At 36.9% G+C, this 17,478-nt stretch overlaps 1 protein-coding gene across 1 annotated transcript; it reads right to left on the bottom strand.

Moving 5' to 3' along the window:
* Positions 1-233: 233 nt before the first annotated feature.
* Positions 234-6,537, bottom strand: LOC126601914 (probable glucan 1,3-alpha-glucosidase). The gene is made up of 6 exons (XM_050268687.1): positions 4,815-6,537; positions 2,694-2,967; positions 2,482-2,617; positions 1,753-1,963; positions 1,438-1,644; positions 234-861 (listed from the first exon to the last, which is right to left on the bottom strand). Exons 1-6 carry the CDS (start codon positions 6,420-6,422, stop codon positions 493-495), a joined length of 2,805 nt encoding a protein of 934 aa, XP_050124644.1. The 5' UTR covers positions 6,423-6,537; the 3' UTR covers positions 234-492.
* Positions 6,538-17,478: the final 10,941 nt, after the last annotated feature.

Genomic DNA, 17,478 nt, shown 5'->3' with positions numbered 1-17,478 from the left:
TTTGGTGGTCCAAATTTCTAATCGACAGGTCAACCGTTGGTGACCTGCCCCACCGGAGCCTCCGAAATCCGATATTGATATTGGTGCTGCTGCATTATGGAATCAATTGGTGGCGTATTCAAGTTCGATTACTCGACACTCATCTGAAGTAAGATTATTACGTTTAGCGTAGGGGTCAAGCAAGCCGCTAATAAACATGTTAGATGTTTGTTTGGTCGCATAACGAAGACCGATCAGATGAAATTCATATCAATTCCAATTCCACTCTCGCCATTTAGGTCGAGTTATTAAGGTGTCGATTCGCCACTTACGGAGGAACCACAACAAGAACTCACCTAAACGGAAACGTATATCTGACGGATATAGTGTTTTCCTGCAGTATTACTAATCTAAGAAACATCCCACTTAACCCAAAAAAAAACAGGAAGAAAAAACGTCCTACCAGCAGTTTATCAGTTCACTGCATGGGAATGCAAGGAAAAATTTAAATTTCTAAAACACTTTTATCACCCAATCATCGGCGACGCGGACATTCGGCTTGCGGATGGTTATTGCAGTTGGGCCTTTCTTTGAATGAAGGAGAAGCGGGCCCAGTTCAATCTCGGCCTTCTGGTTTGCGGGTTCAATTAGAGCACCTTTGTGCCCAGTGGAGAGTCCTTGCAGAATAATCCTCTCGATCACACATTCAGAAGAAAACTGACTTTGACCAGGGGCAACGGGTGCCATATTAAGAGATGTGAGCTTTCCATCTGAGAATACAAAACGACGATGGATGTAGGCCCCTTCCTGAAATCCAAAGCTTCTACCATCGTCTACGTAAAGTTCACCTTCGGCTGCTTGTGAACTATTAAGTGCTATCACCTGCAGCATGTACAAAAAAATTACAACCATCCACTCTACAGCGTACACTTTTCATGCTACAAAGAAAAGTTCACTAGAAAAAGGTACTACAGAAAGAAACAACAAGAGTGTTCAACTTCACAGTTAAATCGTATTTCAATTAAAACATGTAAACAAATTGGCATAGGCTGGACATGTGTGCAAAAAAGTGGATTTCTATTGACCATGACTAGGACCCATACAGAAGTAACCCCCAATCTTAAAAGCCACACCCTCTAGATTTTCTTGCTAAATTGTTCATCTCAGACGTATGGGCAGGAACTATTTCATCAACGTGATGAAGTTCAACTATGTTCTCGACATGATGAAGTTTGCGGAAACACTAAAAACTGAGGATCTTCTTTGATGCTTACCTAAGAGACTGGGATTCAAGCAAGGATAGGAAATAGACAACCAATGAGCCCTCAAATGGATTTACATCTTTCATTAATGGATATTTTTATATCAAAGATGCAGAAATCCTTGTTCTAACTTCTATACATACAAAAGCTTATCTATTATAATCAAATATCCTTAACTTTAAAGTCAAAAACATACCAGTGTGTATGGATCATTCACCATCCGTGTGGAACTTCGACGAAACCGGTCTTTCCTTGGTATGATGGTTCCAGCCCTTTGGAAAGCAGGAATACTTTCTTCATTAACGTCCAACTTATAGGTTTTACCACCCTTGTATGTGACTCCAGTTTTTGTGTCATACCATAATTCCTTCCCAGGCAAATACACTGAAGCATGTCTTGCACGCTAGTACAACAAAGTAAAATCATGGCAACAGTATCAAAAGTGGAGAACACAAAAACAGATAGACGGGAAGAAAGCTAAATGAATGAGTAATATCAGCCTCTATACTACCTCTGTATAAATCCCTTGCACCAGAAGACTGCTTCCAATCATGAAAGCCTCATCATTGCTGAAAGTAGCTTCTTCAGAAGGGAACTCCATCCATAATGGACGAATAACTGGAACACCAGTTGTGTTTGCCTCTCTAAATAATGTGTAGAAATATGGAAGCAACATGTAACGAGTGTGTATGGCCTCCCTAATACGTTCAGTATTTTTTTCCCTGTAATCAAGGTAAAGACCATTGAGTGATTTAAGTGATAAATATGGTAATATCCTATACCAGCAATGTTCCTATCAAATTTTCAATCAGATAGAAACACGTTTCAGTTTTTCATTGAGCAGGTTATGATTCCTGTGACATTTCAAGCAATAATAATATCATCTTTCTAGACATTAAAATGTTCACAAGAAACATGACCAAGCAAGCAATCTGATCATATAAAATGATGACAATCATGTCTACTCCAAAGTCCAAAGTTTACGCTATGTTGTTTAACATCCCTCATGCAGCATCAACAGGTCATATTGCATAAGTATCACAGCACTGTTCATCTAAAGGCACTTAACCATCATAGAATTCTTGCCCACCAAAAGTACTACAAATATTCCATTTCATTTCTTTCAAAGAGAAATTAAATCAATATAAGTTGGCCTATGTCTGAATTAGATAGTACGATATTCACTTGATAGAGAACATTCTAAAATGGCAAAAATCATCTTATAGAGGGGAACTCCTACCCAAATAACCATGGTTCTCGCCTTTTGGTGTCATGATGGGCATGGGCTCTGAAAAATGGATAGTATGCTCCTAACTGATACCAACGAACTAACAACTCAGGTTCTGGATTGCCAAAGAAACCACCAACATCAGCACCTGTAACAACATTACAGCCATGAGCACCAGTTGAAAAAGAAACTTCATGTTAATACAAAAATATTGCTTTTGATACCTGAGAATGAGATCCCAGTAATACCAAGCGTCAAAACCATTGGAACTGAAACCCTAAGGTGATCCCAATCAGCTGAATTATCTCCTGTCCATATTGCTCCATGCCTTTGACTTCCAGCAAATACTGCTCTCGATAAAACAAAAGGTCTATCCCTTCCATCACCTCGCTTCACAAGCCCATCTGCTGTAGCCATGTGAAAGTAGTACCCATAGGCATTGTGTAACTCTCGATGTTCTACACCTTCGACATGTAAAGCATCTCTAGGCATTGTAACCTGGTCATGGTCAACAATCATGAGATGGTTAGATGGTATACTAGAAATTAAAATTAACGAAAAAAAGGGGCTAACCAAACAAGTCATAAACACTCAGTAATCACAATTTCCTATGGTCCTCTAATGCAGCATCAGCAAAAAATGAAAAATTGAGAGTGTTTCTCTAATCCTTTCAGGTTGATTTCATTCTTAGTCAGTCACATATTGTCTCACTAATAGTTCATAAACGAGCTAAAGCCTATCCTTTTATTGACAATGGACCAAGACATAAAATAAGCAATACAGGACTATAAACTCCAAAATCCACAGTAAGTGATTCCCAGGGAGTTTAAGAACTTAAGTTGTACTGGTGTCTGACTTGGAAAAATTATTGAGCTGATTTCAAGCTTTAGAGACTGCATTTAGGCTAGTCTAACAAGGAGTTTAGTACGCTTGTTTGTTTTCAACCAATAGGCCAAAGTTAATTCGCAGAGTTAGACATACAGTTATCAGTTCCAAACCAGTCTAAGAAGCCACAAGTTAATCCTAAATCCATTGCAAATTTAGACATCATAACTAATATAGAAGACAGTATTGGTAAGAAATCTTGAGTGTAATTCACCTAAATTAAGCATACATTTGAATAGAAGGTTTACAAGTAAAGAAAAGAAATCAATGTTAAATTCATTTGTATGTTCCGGATTTTCAGTTTGTGCCAATGTTTTAAAAGACGCGCCCCGAGGCACGCCTAGACGGCTTTGGAGGCGGGGCGGGAGTGATAACGCCTCTGCCCAGTGGGAGTGGGCGAAAACTCGCCGAGGCGTGGTCAAGGCGAGACTAGGCGGCTGAGGCGCGCCTAAAGGCGGTTGGAGGGCGTTCCCAGATCCATCCCCGACCCAAAATCGAAGTCGAATGCTCTGTTTTCAAGCTCTGCCATCTGGGTTTAGGGTTGCAGGTGTGCGGCGTCTTCACGAGGAAGACGACCGCGGAGAAGGAGGGTTTTTTTTTTGTTTTTTAAAGACTTGGTCCAAAACGACGTCGTTTTGGCCAAGTCTTTAATTTTTTTTAAATAACTTGGCCCAAAACGACGTCGTTTTGGCCAAGTCTGTTACTCTTATATCTAAAACCCTGCTGTTTCCTCTGTTTTTCTCACCTCTTTCCTCTGTTTTTCTGAGCAATTCCCTATTATTTAAGGTCCCGTAAGGCTTCGCCTCACGCCCCACGCCTCACGCTTTTAATACATTGGTTTGTGCTACGACCAACTTAAAAATTCCATCTTCTCAGAACCTCAAATTTGACCAACTTCCCCCTATTATTCTCAAGCAGCAGTATTATTAAAGTATTTGCCTGCTCAAACTAGGCTAGTACAGGGATATGGTTGAGTCATAACTATAGAACTTGATGCCTGTAAACCAAAATGCCCACCTCATCCTTGCTCGAATAAAGTTTTCTATTCTAATATTATATTTCAATAAACTAGTCTATAAGGAAACAATGTACATTCGATGGGAAAATATTAACCACAAAGAAATTCCACAAAAGATATCAATGCTGCAACAAACATAATATGTAAGAACTAGAGACCAAGAATGCAGTGAGAGATTCCAAGCGAATACAAAAGACAAAAAATGTCGCTATGGCAATTAAACCTGATTCCTTACATAATCCCACTTCCTTAATGTAATCATATATTTGTTCATGATGCTACTGGGTACGACCTTTTTTATTGTGACTGAACTTAATAAATGTGCCTTAACATTGAATAACAATAAAGAATATTATATTGAAATAATAAGGCATAAATATATGACTAAAAAGAAATCAAATCTCAATAAAAAGCATGGTACAGTGGCAATTAAGTAACTTACCTCGGGACCATTGAAGACAGAAGGCTCATTCATGTCATTCCAGATGTACAGTGAAGGAGTCGAGCCAACATAATTCTCATAAGAGAACTTTTCAGCCCACCAGGACCTGATGTCTGGCCTCAACATATCCAAATACGATGATGAACCAGACCAGCACCACCCATCATAATCCTTTCCAGTGGCATCCCTAACATAATACTGCTTTTCTGTGGCCTCTTTGTGCAAAAAGTAGGAATCATCCCGCTTAATATGAGGATCCACAATAGTAACCATGTGCCTACCTTTAGCAGCCAACTTCCTCTGCATCTCCTCTGGATGTGGAAAAAGCATTCTATCCCATGTAAAATATCTCTTCCCATCTGTGTGCTCAATATCAAGCCACAAAACATCATACGGAATATCGTGTTCATCAAACTTAGAATCAACTTGCTCAACATCCTCCTCATCACGATAATTCCACCTACATTGGTGATAGGCCACAGCAAACAACTGTGGCATTGCAGGTGTTCCAGTTACACTCGTGTACTGGCGGACTACATCCTTAGGTCCAGGTCCTACGAAAAAGAAGGCATCGACGATACCTGCCTCACTCATCCAATGTGTATCGATCCTAGATTGTGACGTAGGGAGAGAAATGCCAGACTCTGCATCCCAGCCGGTTCCAAGAACATCAATCTGCATCTCAGCAGCATTCAACCAAAAGAAACCAGAAGTCCCGCGTGACTTGCCGTGGGAAATCATCAAGGGTATGGAACCATAAAGTCCAAATGGGGAATCATGAATGTACTCAAACACATCTAAGTTAAACAATCTATAGGGTTCAGAAACCTCAACCCCAGGACCTCTAGTGGGCTTCAGAGCAAAGCTTGTAGCACGCTCAGGAATCCCATACACATGATCAGCATCGTAAAAGGACACATCGAAACTAATCGATTGCGGGCCGAAAGGCCTCGTATCTGTATGCCCTTTGAACCTCTCCTCCCAATCCTCACCATCCTTTTTCACCCTCAATTGCTCAAAATCAAATAAACCATGAGAATTCATAGAAACTACGCGATTACCTCCCTTTTTGCGCACGTACACCTCGAAGGGATCGTGCCGGAGCACCGCCTCGTAGCCATCCAACAAGTAGACGATTGACGAAGGACTTGCATCGCCGCCGATGGTCTCCGTTGAAAGCCTCTGCAACCATAGCTTCTTGCTCAAAAACTCCGGCATAACCACATCGGGAACCTCGAAACGCTTCTTGGGTGGATCAAGTTTGGGGTCCTCGTCGATCCTGAGCCGCAAGATCCCATCTTGGTAAACAGAAAGAGTGAGAATCAATTGCTTGATTTGGTCTTGATCTTCCAGGGTTTCGTCGGAGGGGACAAGCCTGGCTGTGAGGTCACCGTCGGAGATAGATACGTCATGGGCGGCGAAGGAGGAGGAGCTGGGTTTGCGGCCACGGGCTCGTTTGCAGAATGGGGTTTGGTTACAGTTCCTGAACTCTTCTTTCTTCCAGGAGACGACGGAGCACAGCTGACAACTGACAAGGAGTAGAAGGAAAACGAAGACCGTCGGATTTCGATTGGGGATTCTGATCTGCCTTTCCATTTCCATCTTCATGGATTGTCGTTGTTCATACCTCTCTCAGTAGGACTAATAGCAAGGGAAATGTGCAAGAAGGACTTTTTCTCCTCCGTTCTTCTCAGATCTCAGTCAGTCTCTCACTGATGGTGTTTCGGGTATTGACCCGGGTGACCCAAGTATCAACTAATTGGGCCTCCATATACTTTTGCTTTTTTCTCTTTCAGCCCAATAACTTTTTTCACACAAATAACATTTTAGAAAGATAAATTTTGGACAAGTAGGTAATTCTTCCATTCGTTTCTTTCTACGTTTGGTCAGTGTCAGACGTGGTTTGGGAATAAGGTACTTAAAAAAAAAACACACATGAAAAAAAGCTGTAAGGGTTATAAGCTGAAATCAAAGGAAAAAGCTGAAGCTGCTATTTGCAGCTTTGGAAAACTGGCTTTTTTTTAAAGCACACGGAGCTACAGTGCTCCTTTAATGAAAAGACCCACTATCAGATTGCTTTTTTTTCCAAAAGCACTTTTACAAAAAAGTTTACCATACACTTTGCTGATTTTTTTCACAGCCACTTATTCTTACAGCAATTTTTTTTCAAAGCACAGCAATACCAAACCAGCCCTCAGTGTTCAGTGAACTCACTTTCCAAGGTGAGCACACACATCTATCTCGTGTCCAACACATTATGACTCGTTAGAAGTGTTTTTAAAATAAAAGAAAGTGTTTTTAGAACAAATATTTGTTTGTTTGTCTTTTTATTATTCTTATTTTAGTTTTGTTATAGAGTAGTATTTTGGAACCGAATCCATATATATTGAGCCTGCTGAACAGGTGATCTGAGCCGTTTGATCAAATTTTAACGTCCTGGATCGCTTGCTCAGTAGGCTCAGTTTTATTGGATCCGAAGGGGATCCGGTTCCTAGTATTTTATATATTAAGTGTTCTTGTATAAAGTAGATGAAAGAATGTAATAAGATTATCCTTGTATGATTGTATCACTAGGGATGCAAGTAATCTCTACCCTGAAATAGTATAAATAAAGGCACAAGGCGAAACACTAAATCCTTCTCCTTCTTAGTTGTCACTCTTTTCACCCTCTATAATTATTTTACTAAAAATTTTAGTTTAATCAAATTTCCAATTTAATCTATTGTTTGTTTAATTAAGTCTACAAACTACGATCAATAATCGGTTAAATAGGTATTTCAGCAATTCTTGTGATATCGACATCATATTTACATTTATTATAATTAATTTGTGTGCTTACTCAATTTCTTTTAAATTAATTAATTATTTGGGGTTACAAAATATATATGTAGACAGATATTAATTGTGATCAATGAGCTCACTTTCCAAGGTGAGCACACTCACATTTATCTCGTGTTTACCACGTTATGACCATTTAGAAGTAATCTCTACCCTGAAAACGTTATGACCGTTTTCTCTTTTCCAAATCCGTACATCACGTCAAGCATTTACATGCCATAGAAAATCACCAATTCTGTTCAAAAAAAAAAAATCACCAATTCACACTCTCTCTGTATTATTATGATCAGTGAACTCACTTTCCAAGGTGAGTACACTCACATTTATCTCGTGTTTACAACGTTATGACCGTTTAGAATTGCTTTTAAAATAAATGATAGTATTTCTATAACAAATATTTGTTTGTTTGTCTTTTTAATTTTCTTATTTTAGTTTTGTTATAGAATAGTGTTGATGCACAAAATCAGTGAAGACTTTGGTACAACAGAAAGTATTAAGTTTGTGATCTTTGCTAGATTGCTCCAGTCACTACTGTGGATAAGTATGTAAATGGATAGAGACAGGGAAGCAAACACAAAATGTACATGGTTCACCCAGATTGGCTACGTCCACGGAGTAGAGGAGTTCTCATTAATTGTGAAAGGTTTACACAAGTACATAGGTTCAAGCTCTCATTTAGTGAGTACTAGTGAATGATTTAGTACCAATGACATTCGAGATTATAGCGGGAGAATGATCTCCTTTTATAGAAGATAGTTTATAACTTTGTTCTGGCCTTGACATGTGTCATGATGTGATTGGCATTTGATGTTGACACGTGTCGTCCTGTGATTGACCTCTTGGTGTTGACATGTGTTGCGCTGTGATTGGCCTCCTGGTTGGAGGGAAACTCTTCTAAGTCTTTGACGGTATAACGTTGACCGATGCTTGGTAGTTTCAGGATTGGTCAAGTATGGTACAAACAAATAGTATTTTATATATTAAGTGTGATTGTATAAAGTAGATGAAGGAATGTAATAAGATTATCCTTGTATGATTGTATCACTTGGGGTGCAATCAACATATAAACCAACATATCCACTGATCATAGGCCAACAAATACACGATATAAACCAACCTTAATCCAAAGTTTAGTCTTGTGCAGTTTATATTTCAGTATGAGTAGGCGAGTAGAACTAAATTTGCTTAGAGAATTGGTGTAAATGATTTGTATGAAATGATTTTTGGGTTTTTGATTTAGTTTCTTTAAATATTATAAATGTACAATGGGTTAGCCAGACCAAAACATAAAATGAGCACGAAGGTACTAGAAAAATGAGACAAATCAATCGGTTAGAGAATTGGTGTAAATAGTTAATATGAAATGCACATTGGGTTTCTAATTTTTTTTTTCTTTAAATATATACTTCTAGATTCTAGATGTACAACGGGTTGGCCAGGCACAAACATAAAACGAGCCCAATCTATTAAAAATACTACTCTAATTTGGGATTTCTTTCAAATGGAAACACACATAAAAATAGTGGGAGGTCAAAAGCTGCATCCTTTTCTTACATAACATTTTGTTTACTTTTAAAGTATCATAAAACTTAAAGTTTGATTTATCTTTCAGCGATACGAGATACCTTATTATAGTGTTCAATAAACCCATAAATTTTGCGGCCCTTGAATAAATAAGATCAACAACAAAAGATAAAAAAGAAAATCCCGATTAATTGAAACCCATAAAACTTTCAACAAGCTATCAATCGATTAAAGTCAAAAAATGAGATTCAACAAGCTACCAATATTCAATCGCATACTTGGGTCAATCTACAGCGCAACAGACATGGCTCTGTGCTGCTGCCTACTAGTTGGGTGTAGTCGGTGGAAAAGATAAGGAAATGATGAAGATGAGGAGTAAGGCTACGGGAAAAGAAAGGCAGCAGCAGAGAATAGATTAGGGTTTGTTTTATGATTTGGATGGTGTAAATATTGAAAAAGTTAAGGGGCATTTTTGTCTTAAAATGTTATAATTTTGTGTTCCAAAGGGTGGAACCAGTCGTTCTAAGGGGGTGGGGTGGATCAAAAATTCAGCCAAAACTCATTATGTGGGACAACGCGTTCCACTGTCTTTGGCACACCAAACATGGGACAAGGGTGTTCCGTCTCATCCCACGTACCAAACGGTACCTTGGTGTTTCAGTGGGGCAAACGGCAGCCGGCAACCAAACCAAGTCATAATGTGTCTTAATATCAAAAATTAGGTTGGTCATCTAGTAAAGATTGAGTGTGGAATAAGTAAAACTCCAGCCATCAATTGCTGGCTTGTGTAGAATTTGTCTACTCTGACATAAAATTCCATAACTTTTTTTTTTGTTTTCATAAAATGATGTAAACCAACATATCCATTGATCATAGGCCAATAAAGACACAATATAAACCAACCTTAATCCAAAGGTTAGTCTTGTGTAGTTTATATATTCAGTATAAGTAGGTGAGTAGAACTAAATTTGCTTACAGAATTGGTGTAAATGATTTGTATGAAATGCATATTGGGTTTTTTATTTTAGTTTATTTAAATATTATTAATGTACAATGGGTTGGTCCAATCCAAACATAAAATGAGCACGAATGTACTAACAAAATGAGACAAATCAATGGGTTAGAGATTGGTGAAAATAGTTAATATGAAATGCACATTGGGTTCCTAATTTTTGTCTTTAAATATATACTTCTAGATGTACAACAGGTTAGCCCGACACGAACATAAAATGAGCACAATCTATTAAAAGTACTACTCTAATTTGGGATTTCTTTCAAATAGAAACACACATAAAACTTAATAGTGGGAGGTCAAAAGCTGCATCCTTTTTCTTACATAACATTTTGTTTACTTTAAACGTATCATAAAACTTAAAGTTTGATTTATCTTTCAGAGATACGGGAGGCCTTAGCATAGTGACGGACTTGGCTTTCAGAGATAATTAGTGTCACTAAGTTTAGAAGAAACAAGAGCACTAAGACTAGGAGAATGAAGAGTAGCAATGACATTGGGAGAACTAGAGGATGCCATGAAGGAAAAGGGAACCAGAGGACGCCAAGAAGTCTATCATGTCAAGTTACATAAGTTTCAAGTGGCATATGTGTCAATGTTCTACGTGCTAAAGGAACATATATGCTTGACTTTAAATTTTTGTTCCAGCTTCAAACGGCCTAAAAATCCCATAATTCAAATTCAGAATTCAAATTACCATTAGGGACAGAAACTGCACCATAGCAAAAATCTCAGCAATTACAACCCAAGGTATTGTTTGATTTTCTTCAATTACATACTCCCACCCTTCTATCAAACTTAATCCAGCCCCCAGTTAGTAACTTCTGAATAAACGAAATGACACAAAAAAAATCACCATAGTTTCTAAAATAATTTAGTTTCGGTCATTGTTCAAACAATTTTCCATAACCTAGCCTAGCTGTTGGCCAAAACATCTAATGTTTGGTTCCATTGATTCTCTCCTTCCTTAAGCATGCATATTCAATTGACACTCACACAAAATTCAACCTACATGTATGTGAATTTACACAATATATAGATGTAACATCAATAATATATGGTCTGAGCGATTCAAAATCACAAAAAATTCACAGCAAAATAAAACCCAATTCAAATTAAACATTTGACCAAAATAATGTAAATTAATCCAATTCGACGTATACATGCCCAATTACACAATGAAATTAGCCATAACCTTAGAAATGGTTGGGGTAAGCGAGTTGGGATCGGGCTAATCAGTTGGAGATGGGAAACTATACACAGACACATATATCAGAATAGACTGGAGACTCATGAAGGCCATGAAACAATTTGTAGATATAATTGAAGAATCTTGAAGCTGATCAATGACTGAAGAGAACCAAAAAGAGAAAACTAACAGTGCAAACAATAAAACCTCCGGCCTTCCTCTGTGAATCTCCAAAAGAAATCGTTCGATTTGGTAAAATGGAAGAACACGCTTTTTAGAGAGAGAAAGTAGAGAGAGAGTCGAAGGGCATATTTCAAGGGAGAGAGTCAGCTGCATATGAAGAACCACAAATCCATTGAAATTGTGAAAAAAAAACATATATGAAGAAAAAAAAGGGTTTTAATTTTTCGGTATGAGTAGGTGAGTATAACTAAGTTTGCTTACATAATTGGTGTAAATGATTTGTATGAAATGCATATTGGGTTTCTGATTTTAGTTTATTTAAATATTGTTAATGTACAATGGGTTGGCCTAACCCAAACATAAAATGAGCACAAATGTACTAACAAAAAGAGACAAATCAATGAGTTAGAGATTGGTGTAAATAGTTAATATGAAATGTACATTGGGATCCTAATTTTTGTTTCTTTAAATATATACTTCTAGATGTACAACAGGTTAACCCAACACGAACATAAAACAAGCACAATCTATTAAAAGTAGTACTGTAATTTGGGATTTCTTTCAAATAGAAACACAAAAAACTTAACAATGTGAGGTCAAAAGCTGCATCTTTTTTCTTACATAACATTTTGTTTACTTTTAACGTATCATAAAACTTAAAGTATAGTTTATCTTTCAGCGATACTGGAGGCCTTAGCATGTGATTGGCCTTTTAGTGTTTCAGTGGGGCAAGTGGCAGCCAAAGCATATCAGTTGACCTTAATAACCATCTACATCAATTTTTGGTCTTTACATATCGAAATGGGCTCATCTAATCCAAGTGATAATGTGTCTTAATACATATATTAGGTCGGTCATCTAGTTTAGATTGAGTGTGGAATAAGTAAAACTTCAGCCATCAATTACTGGCTTGTCCATAATTTGTCTACTTTGACATAAAATTCCATAACTTTTTTCTTGTTTTCAGAAAACGATGTAAACCAACATATCCACTAATCATAGGCCAACAAAGACACAATATAAACCAACCTTAATCCAAAGTTTAGTTTTGTGCAGTTTATTTATTCAGTATGAGTAGGCGAGTAAAACAAAATTTGCTTAGAGAATTGGTGTAAATGATTTGCATGAAATGCATATTGAGTTTCATATTTTAGTTTCTTTAAATATTATAAATGTACAATGGGTTAGCCCGACCCAAACATAAAATGAGCACAAATGTACTAACAAAAGGAGACAAATCAATGGGTTAGAGAATTGGTGTAAATAGTTAATATGAAATGCACATTGGGTTTCTAAATTTTGTTTCTTTAAATATATACTTCTAGATTCTAGATATATAACAGGTTGGCCTGACATGAACATAAAACAAGCACAATCAACAAAAACAAAAAAAAAGTAAGCACGCTTACAATCAACAAGTTGTAGCATACCGAAATGATCACTGAAATCCCAACTAGCAGTGGACCTCTCACCCAATTATTAGATAGCTTGTAAGGGTGGCCACAACTAGTGGAGCACAATGGTGATGGTGGGGCCATCAATCAGGCTCACAACTATGGCTTCACTGATCACCATCAACACCCATAGCAATTTTGCTTGACTACACCTTTCATAAATAGGGACCGTCTCCAACCTGTCACACAAAAAATGAAAATCAAATTTAAATACTTTACTAACAAAAATTAAATGAGTGCAAATGACAATTAGCCCATAGTTTAGAACATACCTGCGATATCACGAGACGACGAATGTCAAGGCCAGGCCAATTGCGATAATACAGCTAGAGAAACTGGAAAGCGTGAACCGTAGTCCAACAAACACAACAAGTTGCCCCAAAAATGGCATGTTGAATGAAAAATAATTAATCCTTAAAATAACAATTATTTGTTTTTCAATTTTAATTTAAGATATGGTACTTACTCGAATATGGCCAAGCAAATGATCCAAGCTAAGAGACGACCATTGGGAACCGAAGGTCTCTGTCTGTTGTAGAGTGTCGCTATTAGTAGAGCAAACAAAGCTACTATGTTTTTATAACATAAAAACACAATGAACTTCATATCAGCTCTGAACGCGCCCTTGATCATGATAGAGTTGCGCCCGATACGCACATTGATTGTAAACTCAAGAATATACGGGATAGCTCCCATCACTCTTCCCATCGATGAACTATACCAAAAAAAATTAAAATTATAATAATATTTAAATTCTGGATAGAGTTATAATCACGTGGCAAATAAACGAATTCCAAGTTGATGAATTATTCAACATAAAGATTTGTATGATTTGTATATTGAGTTTCTGATTTTAGTTTATTTAAATATTATTAATGTACAATGGGTTGGCCCAACCCAAACATAAAATGAGCACGAATGTACTAACAAAATGAGACAAATCAATGGGTTAGAGATTGGTGTAAATAGTTGATATGAAATGCACATCGGGTTTCTAATTTTTGTTTCTTTAAAGATATACTTATAGATTCTAGATGTACAACAGGTTGGCCTGACACGAACATAAAACGAGCACAATCAACAAAAACAAACAAAAAGTAAGCACGCTTACCATCAACAAGTTGTAGCATACCGAGAGGATCATTGAAATCCCAACTAACAGTGGACCTTTCACCCAATTATTAGATAGCTTGTAAGGGTGGCCACTGCAAGTGGATGCGTGCACAATGGTAATGGTGAGGCCATCAATTAGGCTCACAGCTATGGCTACACTGATCACCATCAACACCCCCAACATTTTTGCTTGACTGCGTCTCTCATGAAGTTGGACCGTCTCCGACATGTAACACGAAAAATAATATTCAAATTTAAATACTTTATCAACAAACATAAATGAGTTGTAAATGACAATTAGCTGATAATTTAGAACATACCCGCGATACCATGAGATGATGAATATCAAGGTCGGGCCAACTGCGATAATACAGCTAGAGAAACTGGTCGATTTGAACCGTAATCCAGCAAACACAACAAGTTGCCCCAAAAATTGCCTGTTAAATGAAAAATAATTAATCCTTAAAATATAAATTATTTGTTTTTCAATTTTAATTAAGATAGGGTACTTACTCGAATACGGCAAAGCAAATGATCCAAGCTAAGAGACGATCCTTGGGAACTGGAGGTCTCTATCTGCAGTAGAGTGCCGCTATAAATAGAGCAAACAAAGCTACTGTGTTTTTATAACATAAAAAACACAATGAACTTCATATCAGCTTTGAACGCATTCTTGATCATGAATCATGATAAAGTTGCACCCGATAAGCACTTGGATTGTAAACCCAAGAATATACGAGATAACACCCTTCACTCTTTCCACCGATGAACTATACCAAAAAAATAATAATTAGCGTAACATTGAAATTTTGGAAGGAGTTGTAATCACGTGGCAGAGAAACGAATTCCAAGTTGATGAATTCTTCAACATAAAGATTTGTATGATTTGTATATTGGGTTTCTAATTTTAGTTTATTTAAATATTATTAATGTACAATGGGTTGGCCCAACCCAAAAATAAAATGAGCATGAATGTACTAACAAAATGAGACAAATCAATGGGTTAGAGATTGGTGTAAATAGTTAATATGAAATGCACATCGGGTTTCTAATTTTTGTTTCTTTAAATATATACTTCTATATTCTAGATGTACAACAGGTTGGCCTGACACGAACATAAAACGAGCACAATCAACAAAAACAAACAAAAAGTAAGCACGCTTACCATCAACAAGTTGTAGCATACCGAAATGATCACTGAAATCCCAATTAATAGTGGACCTCTCACCCAATTATTAGATAGCTTGTAAAGGTGGCAACTGCTAGTGGAGGCGTGCGCAAGGGTAATGGTGGGGCCATCAATCAAGCTCACAACTTTGACTCCACCGATCACCATCAACACCCCCATCATTTTTTCTTGACAACATCCCTCATGAATATGAATCGTCTGTGACCTATAACACGAAAAATGATAATCAAATTTAAATCCTTTATTAACAAAAATTAAATGAGTTGTAAATGACAATATCTGATAGTTTAGAACATACCCACGATACCACGAGACGATGAATGTTAAGGTCGGCCAACTGCGATAATACAGCTAGAGAAACTGGCTGGTGTGAACAGTAGTCCAACAAACATAGCAAGTTGCCTGAAAAATGGCCTGTTAAATGAAAAATAATTAATCCTTAAAATATAAATTTTTTTTTTGTCCATTTTAATTTAAGATATGGTATTTACTCGAATACGGCCAAGCAAATAATCCAAGCTAAGAGACGACCCTTGGGAACCGGAGGTCTCTGTCTGCTGTAGAGTGCCGCTATAAGTAGGGCAAACAGAGCTATTGTGTTTTTATAACATAAAAACACAGTGAACTTCATATCAGCTCTGAACGCACTCTTGATCATGATAAAGTTGCACCCGACAAACACTTGGTTTGTAAACCCAAGATATACGTGATAGCTCCCTTCACTCTTCCCATTGATGAACTATGCCAAAAAAATATATAATACTTAGAATAATATTTAAATTCTAGAAGGAGTTATAATCATGCATGTGGCAAAGAAACAAATTCCAAGTTGATGAATTCTTGAACATAAAGATTTGTCTGATTTGTATATTGGGTTTTTTATTTTAGTTTATCTAAATATTATTAATGTATAATGGGTTGGCCCAACCCAAACAAAAAAATGAGCACGAATGTACTAACAAAATGAGACAAATCAATGGGATAGACATTGGTGTAAATAGTTAATATGAAATGCACATCAGGTTTCTAATTTTTGTTTCTTTAAATATGTACTTCTAGATTGTAGATGTATAACAGGTTGGCCCGACACGAACATAAAATGAGCACAATCAACAAAAACAAACAAAAAGTAAGCACGCTACCATCAACAAGTTGTAGCATACGAAAATAACCACTGAAATCCCAACTAACAGTGGACCTTTCACCCAATTATTAAATAGATTGTAAGGGTGGCCACTGCTAGTGGAGGCGTGCGCAATGGAGATCTTAGGGCCATCAATCAGGCTCACATCTATGGCTCTACTGATCACCATCAACAACCTTAGCAATTTTGCATGACTACGTCTGTTATGAATGTGGACCGTCTGCGACCTGTAACACGAAAAATGATAATCAAATTTAAATATTTTATTAACAAACATTAAATGAGTTGTAAATGACAATCAACCGATAGTTTAGGACATACCCGCGATACCACGAGACGATGAATGTCAAGGCTGGGTGAACTACGATAATAAAGTTAGAGAAACTGGCCGGTGTGAATTGTAGTCTAGCAAACACAGCAAGTTGCCCCAAAAATGGCCTATTAAATGAAAAATAACTAATCCTTAAAATATAAATTATTTGTTTTTCAATTTTAATTTAAGATAGGGTACTTACTTGAATTGGCTAAGGAAATGATCCAAGTTAAGAGACGACCCTTGGGAATCAGAGGTCTTTATCAGTTGTAGACTGCCGCTATAAGTGGAGCAAACAAAGCTAATGTGTTTTTATAACATAAAAACACAGTGACCTTCATATCAGCTCTGAACGTGCTCATGATCATGATATAATTGCACCCGATAAGCACTTGGATTGTAAACCCAAAAATATACGGGATAGCTCCCTTCACTCTTCTCACTGATGAACTATACCAAAAAAATAATAATTAGAATAATATTTAAATTATGGAAGGAGTTGTAATCATGTGGCAGAGAAAAGAATTCCAAGTTGATGAATTCTTAAACATAAAGATTTGTATGATTTATATATTGGGTTTCTGATTTTAGTTTATTTAAATATTATTAATGTACAATGGGTTGGCCCAACCCAAACATAAAATGAGTACGAATTTACTAACAAAATGAGACAAATCAATGGGTTAGAGATTGGTGTAAATAGTT

Source organism: Malus sylvestris, chromosome 15, assembly GCF_916048215.2.
Source record: "Malus sylvestris chromosome 15, drMalSylv7.2, whole genome shotgun sequence".
NCBI lineage: Eukaryota > Viridiplantae > Streptophyta > Magnoliopsida > Rosales > Rosaceae > Malus > Malus sylvestris.
The sequence above is the reverse complement of the archived record's forward strand: the minus strand, read 5'-3'. Positions and strand labels throughout refer to the sequence as shown.

Bases quoted from the DNA above. Each gene is read 5' to 3' on its own strand.
- LOC126601914 (XM_050268687.1), bottom strand. From the start codon at position 6,422: ATGAAGATGGAAATGGAAAGGCAGATCAGAATCCCCAATCGAAATCCG. The intron at 1,964-2,481 runs GTAGGAGTTCCC...CCTTGATTACAG, and splicing joins CGAGAACCATGGTTATTTGG to GGAAAAAAATACTGAACGTA. The intron at 862-1,437 runs GTATGTTTTTGA...TACATGCTGCAG, and splicing joins TGAATGATCCATACACACTG to GTGATAGCACTTAATAGTTC.